Source organism: Callorhinchus milii, unplaced genomic scaffold, assembly GCF_018977255.1.
Source record: "Callorhinchus milii isolate IMCB2004 unplaced genomic scaffold, IMCB_Cmil_1.0 Scaffold2, whole genome shotgun sequence".
Classification (NCBI taxonomy): Eukaryota; Metazoa; Chordata; class Chondrichthyes; order Chimaeriformes; family Callorhinchidae; genus Callorhinchus; species Callorhinchus milii.
In genome coordinates, this window is record NW_024704743.1 from 121535699 (window position 1) to 121549126 (window position 13428).

Below are 13428 nucleotides of genomic sequence, written 5' to 3' on the forward strand. Positions count from 1 at the left end.
TTCGAACGCAGCAGGCAATTATACAGAGGCAGTGGTGTATTGCTGTAATAACCTAATCAAGGTTATGTAGTAATATATAATAATCCTTGTATTTGACATAGTGTCTTTATCACATCATCGAAACATCTCAAAGCACTTTACAACAACAACTTACATAGCATCTCAGAGTGCTTAACTGTGGCGGAGCCTGACTCCGAGTCGGAGGCAGTGGATGGGGGAGGTGACCATAAGCATGGTCGCAAAGGAAGGTTTTCAGGCGGGACTGAAAGAGGAGAGAGAGGGGGCAAGGCGGAAGGATTGAGTGGGAGTGTTCCAGAGTTTTCGGGCGTAGTGGCTGAAAGCGCGACCTCCGATGGTGGAGGTGAGGGTGCGATGGACGAGCAGGAGGATGGTGGGTGCCAGTCGAGCGGAGGCAGTCGGTGATGGATTGGGGAGTGAGGAGGTCGGAGAGGTGGGGAGGTGCCAGAGAGTGAAGGGATTCGAACACGAGAGTGAGGATCTTGAAGTCGATCAGTTCGGTGATGAGGAGCCAGTGGAGCCTGGGCCAGGACTGGTAAGATGTGGGTACGGAGTTTGGTCCGGGTCAGTATGCGGGCGGTGGAGTTTTGAATAAGCTGGATCTTGTGAATAATGGAGCTGCGGAGACCGGCGAGGAGTGCGTTAGCGTAATCTAAGCGGGAGATGACAAACACAAGAACGAGGGTTCCGGCTGCATTTGGGGTAAGGTACGGTCGGAGGTCGGCAATGTGGCGGAGGTGGAGGAAGGCGGTCCTGGTCAGGGACCGGATGTTGGGGAGGAAGGTCAGCAGTGCCATGGAAATTGCAATGTTGATTTGATTTGTGCAATACAACAAGAACAACTTGCATTGCGCCTCACGCAGGGTAGAGTGCCAGAGCGCTTAACAGTGGCAAAACACGACCCTGAACCAGGGGGAGAAAGATCTTCAGGCGCGACCTGAAGATGGGGAAGGAGGGGGCAAGGTGGAGGGATAGAGGAAAAAATGTTCCACAGTTTCGGGGCGTAATGGCTGAAAGCGCATCCACCGATAGTGGAACGGAGGGCATGCGGGAAGGATAGAGCCAGTCGAGCGGATAATCCTAATCCACTTCAAAATGGTTGCTATTCAAGCTTTCTCTACCTATACTTGTTTGTGTGACATTCTAGCATAGTTTAAAGATTTATCCACAGCCCAAGCCTCGAAAGGTTAAAGGCCATATTCTTTGTCTCTACAAATCTCTTATATCTTATCTTAAGGTGATAGCTACGAGAAATGATATCTCATTATAAAACCAAACAGTGTTATCATATTTTTGCCAAGGCAATCTGTTACACAATGTTTTTTTATTGGTTAATCATTTTTCTTTTGCAAACAGCGAGTGGAGTTCTACTCAATACTGTTAGTTGAGATAGATATTCTATAGGGCAAAGGTGCTGAAAGGATCGAGTCTAATTTTTGGCATGTGTTAGAAAGGATTCCTCAGTATGTTAGATCGGAATCACACCCTTCTTGTAACTGGCTGTGAACGGAATTCTGAAGGGAATGCTAGCGAGAATCCTTGTTAAGGAATCCCTTTAAGAAATGCCACAAGTTATACTCTGTAACTTGCAATGAGCAAAATGGTCTAGCAGGTATTATTAATAATAATAATCCATGCATTTGATTCAGCGCCTTATCACATGTTCGAGACGTCTCAAAGCGCTTCACAGGATATACTGTAAAGTGAATTGATTGTATATTTTGTAGGCGAAACACGGCAGCCAATTGCACACAGCAGTGTCCCACAAACAGTCATGGATTGAGTGACCAAATTATTATTACCCCCCAGAAAAGCAATATGCCAATTGACTAACAACTGGGTTCCTATTTACTGCTAGGTAAACAGAGGATTGTGGAGCAGGGAAACTTGCCTAAAGTCATGGAATAACACTCATTAAGTGGAGTCGTGTAGCGTAATAGTTAGAGCACTCACCTCACAACTGAGAGGACTCAGGTTCGATTCTCAAGTGGGGAGAAACCTTGGGATGCTTTTTTACCCCACACACCTCTGTTTACCAAGCAGTAAGTAGGAATCTGGGTTGTTAATCAATTGGCGGTCCGCTTTCTGGGTGTAATAATAGTTCAAAAGAAAATCCTGTCACTCAATCCACGATTGTTTTTGGGACACTGCTGTGTGCAATTGGCTGCCACGTTTTGCCCAACAACAACTTGCACTTATATAGTGCCCTCCACGCAGAGTAGAGTCTCAGAGCGCTTAACAGTGGCAGAGCCTGACTCAGAGCCGGGGGAAGACACCCACAAACTATATAATCAATTCACTTCATAATATATTCTGTGAAGTGCTTTGAGACGTCTCAATGACATGGTAAGGCACTGTATAAAATGCAAGGCTTATTATTTATTATTTTACTCCCTCTCAAACCCTTCTATTCCTCTCTCACTCATATCAAGGTCTAATGTCATCTTCCTGGAGTTAGCCACAGACTAGAATCATAGAATTTTACAGCACAGAAGGAAGCCATTTGACCAATTGTGCCTGTGCCAGCTCTTTGAAAGAGAGACCCAACTCGTTCCACTCCCCCTCTCTTTCCCCATGGCCTTGTACACTTTTCCTATTCAAGTGTACACTCAATTCTGTTTTTGAAAGTTATTAATGAATCTGGTTACACCACTCTTTCAGGCAATGGATTCTGGATCGTAACAACTCGCTGCCTAAACTTGCTCCCCATCCTCGCCCGACTCCACTGGCTTCGCATCACACAGAGGATACAGTTCAAGATCTTGGTCCTCACTGTCAAAGCCCTCCATGGCCTTGCTGCCCTCTACCGTTGTGATCTCCTAACCCCTTTTGATCAGCCTTATCCCCCCCACCCCCCGCCATCCACTCTCCCTGACCCTGACCCCCAGCTCGGGTCCGAAACACGGAGTGTTCAGCCCCTTGGGACGTCCTCCCAACGCGAAAGGCGCTATACAAATGTAATTTTGTTGTAGTTGTTAACCCTGCAAGTCAAAGACCTAACGGATTGGGTGGTCCTAGCTGGCCAAGCAGTAGTCGAGCTTGCCAGACAGTGATATCAATGGCAAGCCATGCAGTTGTAGTTGGCTAAACTCCAGCAGTTACTGCAACGCACACTGTGGGGTCCCCAAGCCTTGGCTCTTGCCAACCTGTACCTAATACTTTCCAGAATTAGGTAAGCACGATGTGTCCCTCCAGGGAGAGAGGATTCCATTCCAACAATTTCTCTGGAATTTCCATGTGAAGGTGGGAGGCGTGGAATTCTCAGCTTGGTTTGTCAAAGACACCCGCCTGACCAACAGACCAATAGATAAGCTTGTTTTTTAAATTAAGAAAAAAACCAAGATGGATTTAATGTAAATGGAGAAGATGCAAACGAACAAATTAGCAAACGTGAAACAAGACAATTTTGTTTTACTCAAATGTTTATTTGAACCAAACATCGAAACTTAAGATATACATTTCTTGTAAGAAAAACTATCAATCAAATCTAGCGATTTGAGGATTTGTTATTATTATTGATGAATATGTCTCGCCGATTCCATATCTATACAAAGTAAAAAAGAAACAAGCAAATCATGTGTAGACAGACTACTAATAATTACCTACTTCTGTGAAAATATAACATATTCCAATAGAATAAAAATACTTGTATTCCTAAAATCTATCCAACTCCCAATGCAACAGACCATGACAATTTAAACAAAGCGCATCTCTAAATGCATGTATTGGTACACTGCAAGAACAAAAAAATAAAATTTGTTCTTAAATCATTTGTGTAGCAAGTTTCTGCACCCTGTGGTTTCCTGGTGAGCGTGGCATCAAAAAATTGCTTTAACTGTTCGGGCTCCTACGATTTGATTTGTGCAATAACAACTTGCATTTACATAGCGCTCCTCAAGTAGGGTAGCGTCCCAGAGCATTGACTGTGGCAAAGCATGACACTGAGCCAGAGTGGGAGGAAGATCTTCAAGCAAGGGAAAGAAGGGGGCAAGGTGGAGGGATTGAGGAAGAGTATTCCAGAGTTTCGGGGCGTAGTGGCTGAAAGCGCGGCCACCGATGGGAGGAATGGAGGGCATGAGGGACAAGCAGAGGACAACGACAAGTCTCGTGGGTTGGGAAGTAAGCAGGTCGGAGAGGTAGGGAGGTGTCAGGGCATGACGGGGTTTGAAGACGAGTGTGAGTATCTTGAAATCAATCCATTCGGTGATAGGGAGCCAGTGGAGCTGGTGTAATGGGAACCCTCCAAAAGGTGAACAGCAACACCTTACTTTTATGCAGGGGCCTTCACTTGCGACAAAGTCTGAACGATTCACAGAGACAGAGTTGGATGCAGAGGAAGGGATCTTACAGATGGTGAAACATAGGAACAGGAGTAGGCCATTCAGCCCCTCGAGCCTGCTCCACCATTCTATCAGATCAATATCTCAAGTCCATTTACCTGCCTTTGCCCCATATCTCTTGATACCCTTACCTAACAAAAATCTGTACAGCATGGTCTTGCTACCCCTTACTTCTGCGACCTAACCCCCTACCATCCTGCTCGCTCTCTCCGCTCAGCGGGCTCCGGCCTGCTTCACATCCCCCGCCTTGCTCGCCCTTGTATTGGCAGGCGGGTCTTCTGCTATTCTATCCCTACCCTCTGGAATTCCATCCTGCATCTCTGCCTCACCCCCTCCCTTGCCTCTTTCAAGACTCATTTCAAGACCTTCCTCTTCGACCATGCTTTCAATCACCCTGCTTCCCCCCCTACCCTCCACCCTCCCTCACCCCGATCCCCAGCTTGGTTCCGAAACTCTGTCTGTCCAGCCTTCCCAACGTGAAAGGCGCTATACAAGTGTAATTTTGTTGTTGTAATCGTAGCGATGCAGCTGCATTTATTTAAGGTAATCTTCATGTTTTTAATCTTCAAAAACTGCATTAAAAAATTACAATAATAGTATTTGTATAAATGCCCCCCATGCAAGATAGTGTCTGAGAGCTCACTACATGTTATGTACGGTAAACTCCTGATAATTGATCACTCCAAGGGAAAAGAGCTCAGTGAAGAGTCATCAGCAGTGGCGAGTTAGATATATGTGTAAGTTCATGAATAAAGGTGGCTGGGATATTGATAGTATGGTAGTGACCAGGTAAACCAGGGTTGAGTTATCAGTAGTTTACTGGAGATGACACATATCTGTTGGTAATTGTAAACTGATAATCAATTGATGTAATGAATTAGGTGATTAGAACCCATTTAATGTAAGCGATGGATCTTGTGTTAAGCACTGATTCAATCGAAGACAGGAAAATGCATTATAGAGCAATACACCACTTTGTGAATTGGTCACACTGATAAAAGGACCTCCATTCTGAAAAGAATAATATAGTGTCTTACCATAATAATAATACTTGGATTTGATACAGTGCCTTATCATGACTTTGAGACGTCTCAAAGCGCTTCACTGTATATTTTGTGGGTGAAAGGTAGCAGTGGATTGCACACAGCAGTGCCCCACAAACATGTCGTGGATTGAGTGACCAATTTTTAAAATTTATTTTGAAGAAATTATTACGCCCAGAAAAGCGATCCGCCAATTGACTAACCACCGGATTCCTACTTACTGCTAGGTAAACAGAGGTGTGTGGAGTAAGGAAAATTGCCCAACGTTTCGCCCCGCCCGGGAATCAAACCCAGGTCCTCTCGCTTGTGAGGCAAGTGCTCTAATCATTGCGCTGCAGGACATTCCCTTCACAAAATAGAATGATTCAGAGCAGAACTGACCGATCGGTATGATGTACACCCAACTTCTTGAATGAAGTCAGCCCATAAGAGAATTTCCACATCTTCGATCCCATTATTACCATTGGATTCCACAGTCCTATATTATTCTCTCATCTATATAATCCAGGAACTAAAACTAAACCCTTATCCCAATTTTAGAAAAAAAAGTGCAACAAACAGTTTAACATAGGAACATAAGAAAACACGTGATGGCCATTCAGCCCCTCGAGCCTGTTCTGCCATTCTATAAGATCATGGCTGATCTGTACCTCAACTTGAATTACCATTAATTACTATTAACAAAAATAGAACACACATCTTGCTTAATTTGTCACTGACTCAGCGATAAGAAGTGTACAAAAGAATGCCCTCTCTGGAGTCCCCAAGTGTTGGTTCTTGCCAACCTAAGCTGGAACGCAAAATATACATTGGAACATAAACATATACAAAAAAGATCTTGCTTCTAAAAGCGTGCATGTTCCCCCGACCCCTTTTTCCCAAATTGCCTGCACTTCACGATCGCTTGTGCACTTATTTTCTTTCCCCTCCCCCAAAGCGGTAGTGTTTTTCCAGTGAGATTGCATGATGACTTGTGTGGACGTGGAACCAGAGGGCTGTTACTGCAGCAGGCTGGCAGTTTTCACTACTTTCGTCACTGTGCTGTGTGAGACTTCCCCAGATTGCACAGATCTGTTGGTGAACATTACGTTGCTCTGGTTTTCCGACTCAGTACCAAACTGCACGCTCTGCATCTCCCTCCTGGGAGAATTGGTCGACCTGTTCAGGATGACATTTTTTTGGACGACGGTCTGGGGTTCGACGACGATGGCAGCCTCTTGCATCCCGCCCGGGTGGAAAGTAGATGTGGACTGGCTCACCAACTCCTGGTAGCCAATGCCTGCCCCTGGCAGACCGGTCATTCCGTGGAACTCCTGACCGGAAGCATGAACCGACTTGCTCACAACATTCTTATTGATGAAGAGATTGGTCACGTCGGGCCCTTGGATCACCTGTGGCATGATCTCCATGGGGGATTCAATTCTCGTGGTCACGACAACTTGCTTTGGGGGAGTTATTACTTTTATGTGCATTGGCTGCAGCATGTCTGCATTGGTGTGCATCTTCCCTGCAGTAGATGAACTCCATCCCTCTTGAATGACAGAGGTTTCGGACACAGTGTTGGTGTTTACTGTCGAGATTTCGCTCTCAAACGTACCGGTGCAGATGCTGGCTAAGGTCTTGAAACTTGGTCCTAAATCATCCAAGAAGGATAAATCTTGCACCTCGCCCTCGTGCAAGTCGTCGATGGAGCCTGCCAGGGAGCCCAGTCCTTCGTAATTATAAACCAGCAGAGTGTCGCGTGCGAAGGCTTCCGTCTTTGCCGCGGAGCCGTACAACTTCTACGAGAAAAGAAATGTGCATTAACAAATGGTTCAAAAGAAATGTGGATTACAACAACAACAATTTACGTTTATATAGCGCCTTTCACACGGAGCAGTATCTCGGAGCACTGTTCCTAATCTATACTAATAAAGATGAAATGTCTGTGTGTCAGTGTATCCAACAATCACGCAGTAACCGATTGACGTAGAGATATGATTTATACCTCTTCGGAAAGCTCTTGCATCTGGGAGTGTCATGAGCACATTTTTTTTTTGTGGGCGAAGCTCCTATCGTTGATGAACTATATTAAAAATTAAGCCCTAAAATATAAGATATCCTAAATCACATCTCTACGTCAATCAGTTGTCACATCATCCATTGTGACATGATGTCCACTGTGATATACAGTATATAATAATGGTTTGCAGCCAAAAATATCTGTGAGACTGAGAGAGAATATATTATAAAGTGACTGTATTTTCTGGGAGAGACACAGAGAGAGAGGCTGAGAGAAAGAGAGAGACTGAGAGAGACAGACTGAAAGAGAGAGACGAAGAAAGACAGAGAGAGAGAGAGAGAGACTGTGAGAGAAAATATATTAAAGGAGTCCTCCCATTGAATCCTCCCACAGGAGTCCTCCCAGCTGAGTATAGATAAAGACGAAATGTCAGTCTGTGTGTCAATCTACATTCCATATTGTATCGCTGCAATGGGTACGGTATAAAGTGAATTGACTATATATTTTGCCCGGGAGCAGGAGCCAATTGCACACAACAGTTAGGGGCATAGGAACCAAAGACTTGGTCACTGATGGTGGTGCGGGGAAGGTGAGGGTGTGCAGTAAGTCCATGCTAGTTGAAGTTTCTCCTTAAAACAAACCTTATTGATGGTCACATTTTCTAGTGTTACATGAAAAGAAAAATCTGCACAAATTAAGCTGCACTTTGAAAGGTGAATTGAATCAAATTTTTTGTTTAATTATAGGACACATGATCCTTCCAGGGTTATCATAGATCACACCTTTTCAAGACGGCCCAATTTGGTACAGTATGTGTTCTAATGTACTTTAAAAAGTTACTCCAAAGATAGGTTTCACAATTGGGCTCGTTTTTAATAATCTTTGCATTTGATACAGTTCATTTTGTTGAGATGTCTCAAAGCACTTCACAAAATATATATATTGTAAAGTGGATTAAATGTATATTTTTGTGGGTGAAACGAGGCAGCCAAATGCAAACAATTGTGGAGTGAGTCACCAATTTTTTTTCCCCCGAGGGTTTTTTCCCTTCCAATCGAAGAACAACTGGGTTCCTGACTGACTGCTAGGTAAACAGAAGCGTGCAAGTAAGGAAACTTGCCTAAGATTTCGTCCTGCCCGGGGATCGATCCCGCTTGCGAGCCAAGCGCTTTAACCAATACACTACACGACACGACAGATCAGTAAGCTGCAAGACATACCTCGTTAAAGTATTTTTCAATGGAGGATTCACAGTATCTATCACTCCTTCCAATTTTTGTTGACTGGTAACCAACTTGACTTTGAATCGTTTGTCCAATGCATTGACTGCTGGAATCTTTATGGCCTCCCGGTATAAAAATGACACTATGGTTGTGGTTGTGGTTATCACCAATGATGCTAGTTTCAGTTATTGTAAAACCTCCTCCACCACCTCCTCTTCCACCAACACCTCCTCCAACTCCACCAAGTCCTCCAACTCCACCACCTCCTCCAACTCCACCACCTCCTCCAACTCCACCACCTCCTCCAACTCCACCACCTCCTCCATATAAACCGGAACCAATGTATGCACCGGAACCAATGTATGCACTGGAACCAATGTATGCACTGGAACCATTTACTGCACAGGAACCATTTATTAATCCGATTCCACATTCACCCTGTCCAAAAATAGAATGTTCAATAATTAATAATTATAATCCTTGCATTTGATACAGCGCCTTATTATGTCTTTGAGACGTCTCAGAGCGCTTCACAGGATACACTGTGTGTTTACGGCTGCCAATTGCGCACAGTGACGTCCCACAAACGATCATAAATTGAGTGTCTAAATTATCATTTTTTTTAAGTGATTATTACCACCGGAAAAGCCAATCGCCTAACAACTGGGTTCCTACATACTGCTAGGTAAGCAAAGGCGTGTGGAGTAAGGAAACTTGCTTAAGGTTTCGCCTAGCCCGGGAATGGAATCGAACCCGGTCCTCTTGCTTGCGACGCGAGCGCGCTAACCACTACGCTACAGGCCTCCAAAGGTGAGACAGCGGCACTGAGAGAAGGGTGTGGGAGTTTTGTGTGAGAGATGCAACACAATAATAATAATTATTTCTAATTACTATTATCTTAACTCAGCATCAGATACTTAATCCAGGTCCTCACATGAGTGTCTTTGGCAAATAGAGGTGCCTGCTATGAAGCCACCTCCAGGGTGCTTAACAACAGGTCAGTGCAGGCTATAGCCCTTGTCCCTGTAGCCCCTTTATGTGTTTGCCACAAATCCAGCTGACTGCTCGATCCTGGACTTTGCAAATGGGTCGGAGGAAGCATTTCTGCTGCATCCCCAGGAATTGTATTTGATACAGTCACAAAGGGCAGCGTCTCGGAGCACTTAGCAGTGGTGGAACATAACGCAGAGTTAGCAGGGGAGGGAGGAGGTGACTGTAAGCACGGTCAAAGAGGAAAGGTCTTCAGTCTTGATCTAAAAGAGGCCTACACTTGTCTACCTGGTGGCTTGTCCAGTTTGAATGTCTCAGTACTAACCGGGTCCACTGGTTCTGGTCCCTCCACGTCCTGTATTGGCAGGTTCCACACAGGTTCACTGGGAATTTGTTCAAATTTACCCGAGTGATCACTACCGAACTTGCAGAATAGTAATAGCATGGGGATAACTGGAGGAACAATTTATAATATTATAATAATACATAATAACATCATCACTTATCTCAAAGCGCTTCACAGGATTAATATAAAGTGCAGTGACTAATAATAATTACAATCCTTGCATTTGATATTGTACCTTATTAGAATATACCGTGAAGTGGATTGACTACATTTTGTGGCCGAAACGTGGCAGCCAACTGCACAGAGCAGTGACCCCCAGTGGGATTATTATCCCCGGAAAGTGATCGGCCAATTGACAAACAACTGGGTGCCTACGTACTGTTAGGTAAACAGGGCCGTGTGGAGAAAGGAAACTTGCCTCAGGTTTCGTCCCGGCCGGAATCGAACAAGGGTCCTCTCGCTCACGAGGCGAGTGCTCTAACCACTACACTACGGGATACCACACACAGGTACAGGTAACAGGAGTCTTTGTCCAACTTACGCAGGAGCAGAAGGAATCCGAGAAGCATGAGACCTATTGCAGAACCGCCGAGGGCAGTAAACCGTTGCACGCTCTTTGCTGCGCAGACACCGTAGGTAGGAGCATCATCACACTCGACAACTCTGATCCGAACATTCTGCATGGAGCCAGCCCCCTGTCTGTCTTGCACTTTTATTGGCACATCAAAGCTGCCGGGCCACAAGTCAAATAACGGAATCAGCTGCATGCTGGTCGCTTTTGAAAGAAACAAAGAAAAATTAAAAAAAGTTGAAGACCTTAAATTATATTTTTTGCAAAAAAAAAATAAAAAACCACACGCACCACTGCCTCTCCCCTCAGGCAGCCAAGACCCTCGTCCTTACATTCATTGCATCCAGGTTCTACTACGCTATGCCAACTCCCTTCTTGTCTGTCTTCCCAACTCTTCCCTCCACAAGCAGCAGATCATCAGAACTCTGCAGGTCATGTCCTCTCCTACACCAGGCTCCGTGACCCCATCACCCCCACCCGGCTCCACTGGCTCCCTATCCTCCAGAAGATAGAGTTCAAAATCCTCGTCCTCGCCTTCAAAACCCTCCCCGACCTTGCTCCTCCAGACTTCTATGACCCCATATCAACCTGTCTGCTTCCTCCACTCAGTAGGCTCCAGCCTATATTGTAAAGTGAATTAATTGTATTAATTAATTAGAGCAGTGCTCTAACAAATATGCTACGACTGAGCTGGACTTTGTGCCTTCTTACCATCTGCGCGTCCAATCTTCCACTTGTTGATTTGGTCTTTTCCCAGCTGAAATGTGAAAGGAACGGAGTTTGGAACCTGATCGATGTCAACAGCGGTGATTTTAATCATTTTGGTCTTGTCGCATATGCATGGCTCTAAATCTTGAATGATGGGAACGTTATCATTGGAATCTTCGACATTCAAAATGATAGTGCCAGTGGATGTTGTGGAAATAGAGCCTGTATTTAAAACAAACACATAAGACCCAGCTTGAGAATAAACAATAACAAATCGCATTTATAAAAGCGCTTTTCACGTTAGAAGGACGTCTCAAGACCCTGGACAGTTAAAGGTTTGGACCTGAGCTTGGGGTTGGAATCAAGAGGATTGGAGGGCAGTGGCGGGGTGGCGGTGAGAGTGTGGCTGAAGGAAGGGTCAATGAGGAAGGTCTTGAAGGAGGCGGAGAGATTCCATTTTGGAGTTTCAAAGGGTCGGCAAAAAGGCTGAAGGCTCGATCACCAATGGTAGGCTGGCAGAGCAGGAAGGACATGGAGCAGGCCAGTGCCTGGTGAGCGGAGGGATTGGGAAGGTTGGCTCTGGTGTTAAGAGGTCACAGAGGTAGGGAGGAGCAAGGCCGTGGTGGGCTTTAAAAGTGAGTTTAAAGTCGATCCTCTGATGGATGAGGATCTAGTGGTGCTGGGCGAGGTTGGGAAGGGGTTGATCAGTTTAGACTAATAATTCTTAATAATCTTTGCATTTGATATAGCGCCTTATCACGTATTTGAGATATCTCTAAGCGCTTCACAGAATATACCGTAAAGTGACTGTGTAATCAAATAATGTCTGGAAGCAGAAAGAATTCTAACAGCAACCATTAAAGCCCTCTTACAAACTATAACACCCTCCCCATCCCACACCCCCATCGGCTCTCACCCCTGCTTCGATGATAAGTCAAACATCTTGGGATAATAATAATAATAATAATAATCCTTGCATTTGATATAGTGCATTTCACGTCGGGAGGACGTCCCAAAGCGCTTCACAGAATATACTGTAAAGTGAATTGACTGTATATATTTGTGGGCGAACGCGGCAGCCAATTGCGCACAGCAGTGTCCCACAAACAGTCGTAGATTGCAAATGACCAATTTATTATTGTTTTGTTTTTGGAGGTATTATTATTGTCCTCCTGACGTGAAAGCCACGATATAAATGTAAATTTGTAATGTGTTAGTACGTACAGGCATAGGAACAGTTCAACTTCTAGAGAAAAAAATCCAATTATAGGACCAATAGTGTTTTTTGGTAAAAGGGTATGACATTGCACACACACACAATGAGAAAGGGGCTTACAGCTTTTACGTTCAGCAGGGTCTCCTTCGAGCTGAACTGGCTCCAAGGTGATATGTTTGGCCACAGAATGTCGGAATATAACTGTGGTGGTCTTGGTAGTCCGGTTACTGAGCCAGGTATTCCAGGGCACTGCTGATGACAGCACAGCCCAGCGGCAGGACTTGGAAGGGCAGACCAGTCACTGGGGGCAGGGAATCCTCCTACTCAGTTCCTGTTACCCCTGCAAGCCAAAGCCCTAATGGGTAGGGTGGTCCAAGCTGGACGAGCAGAGGTAAAACTTGCCAGACAGTGATATCAATGGCAAGCTACGCGGTTGTAGCTGATTAGACTCCAGCAGTTACCCCAACGCACACTCTGGAATCCCCCAAGCCTTGGCTCTTGCCAACCTGCGCCTAATGCGCAGACGCCGAGACACGGTCCAGTGTGGAGGGCACTATATAAATCCAAGGGGTTGCTGTTGTAATACTTTCTGGAATTAGGTAAACAGGATGTGTCCCTCCAGGGAGAGAGAGCGCATTCCATTCCAACAATCTATCTCTGGGACTTCTAAGTGTAGGTGGGAAGCGTGGAATTCTCAGTATGGTTTGGAGACTCTTAAGCACAGTGATGGGTTTCTGCACGTGTCAGACTTCCGACTGACCCCCCCCCAGAAAAAAAAGAACCAAACCCCCAGCTTTGTTAAGATGCTAAGTTAAGAGAGGGTCTTGAAGTAGTTATGATTCTCTCTAACTTTCATTTAAACTTTTGAGGGAGTGACAATATATCAGTTAACAAAAACAGCCTCCTTTGCTGACCTCTGCTGGCCTGTTCGCTACCTCAGCCACTCTGACTGGATCTGAGAATCTGGCCTC

The 13428-nt window shown here is 45.1% G+C and overlaps 1 protein-coding gene across 1 annotated transcript in view; it reads right to left on the bottom strand.

Moving 5' to 3' along the window:
• Positions 1–6011: 6011 nt before the first annotated feature.
• The window catches only part of LOC103179733 (cadherin-2), a 33934-nt gene continuing 26517 nt past the window's right edge, over positions 6012–13428 (bottom strand). The window contains exons 12-17 of the mRNA XM_007895129.2: positions 11245–11463; positions 10504–10737; positions 9942–10069; positions 8915–9064; positions 8624–8872; positions 6012–7182 (exon numbers count right to left, since the gene is read on the bottom strand). Coding sequence (XP_007893320.2) covers positions 6400–7182; positions 8624–8872; positions 8915–9064; positions 9942–10069; positions 10504–10737; positions 11245–11463 — 1763 coding nt within the window. The 3' untranslated portion in view covers positions 6012–6399. The remainder of the gene's footprint in view (positions 7183–8623; positions 8873–8914; positions 9065–9941; positions 10070–10503; positions 10738–11244; positions 11464–13428) is intronic.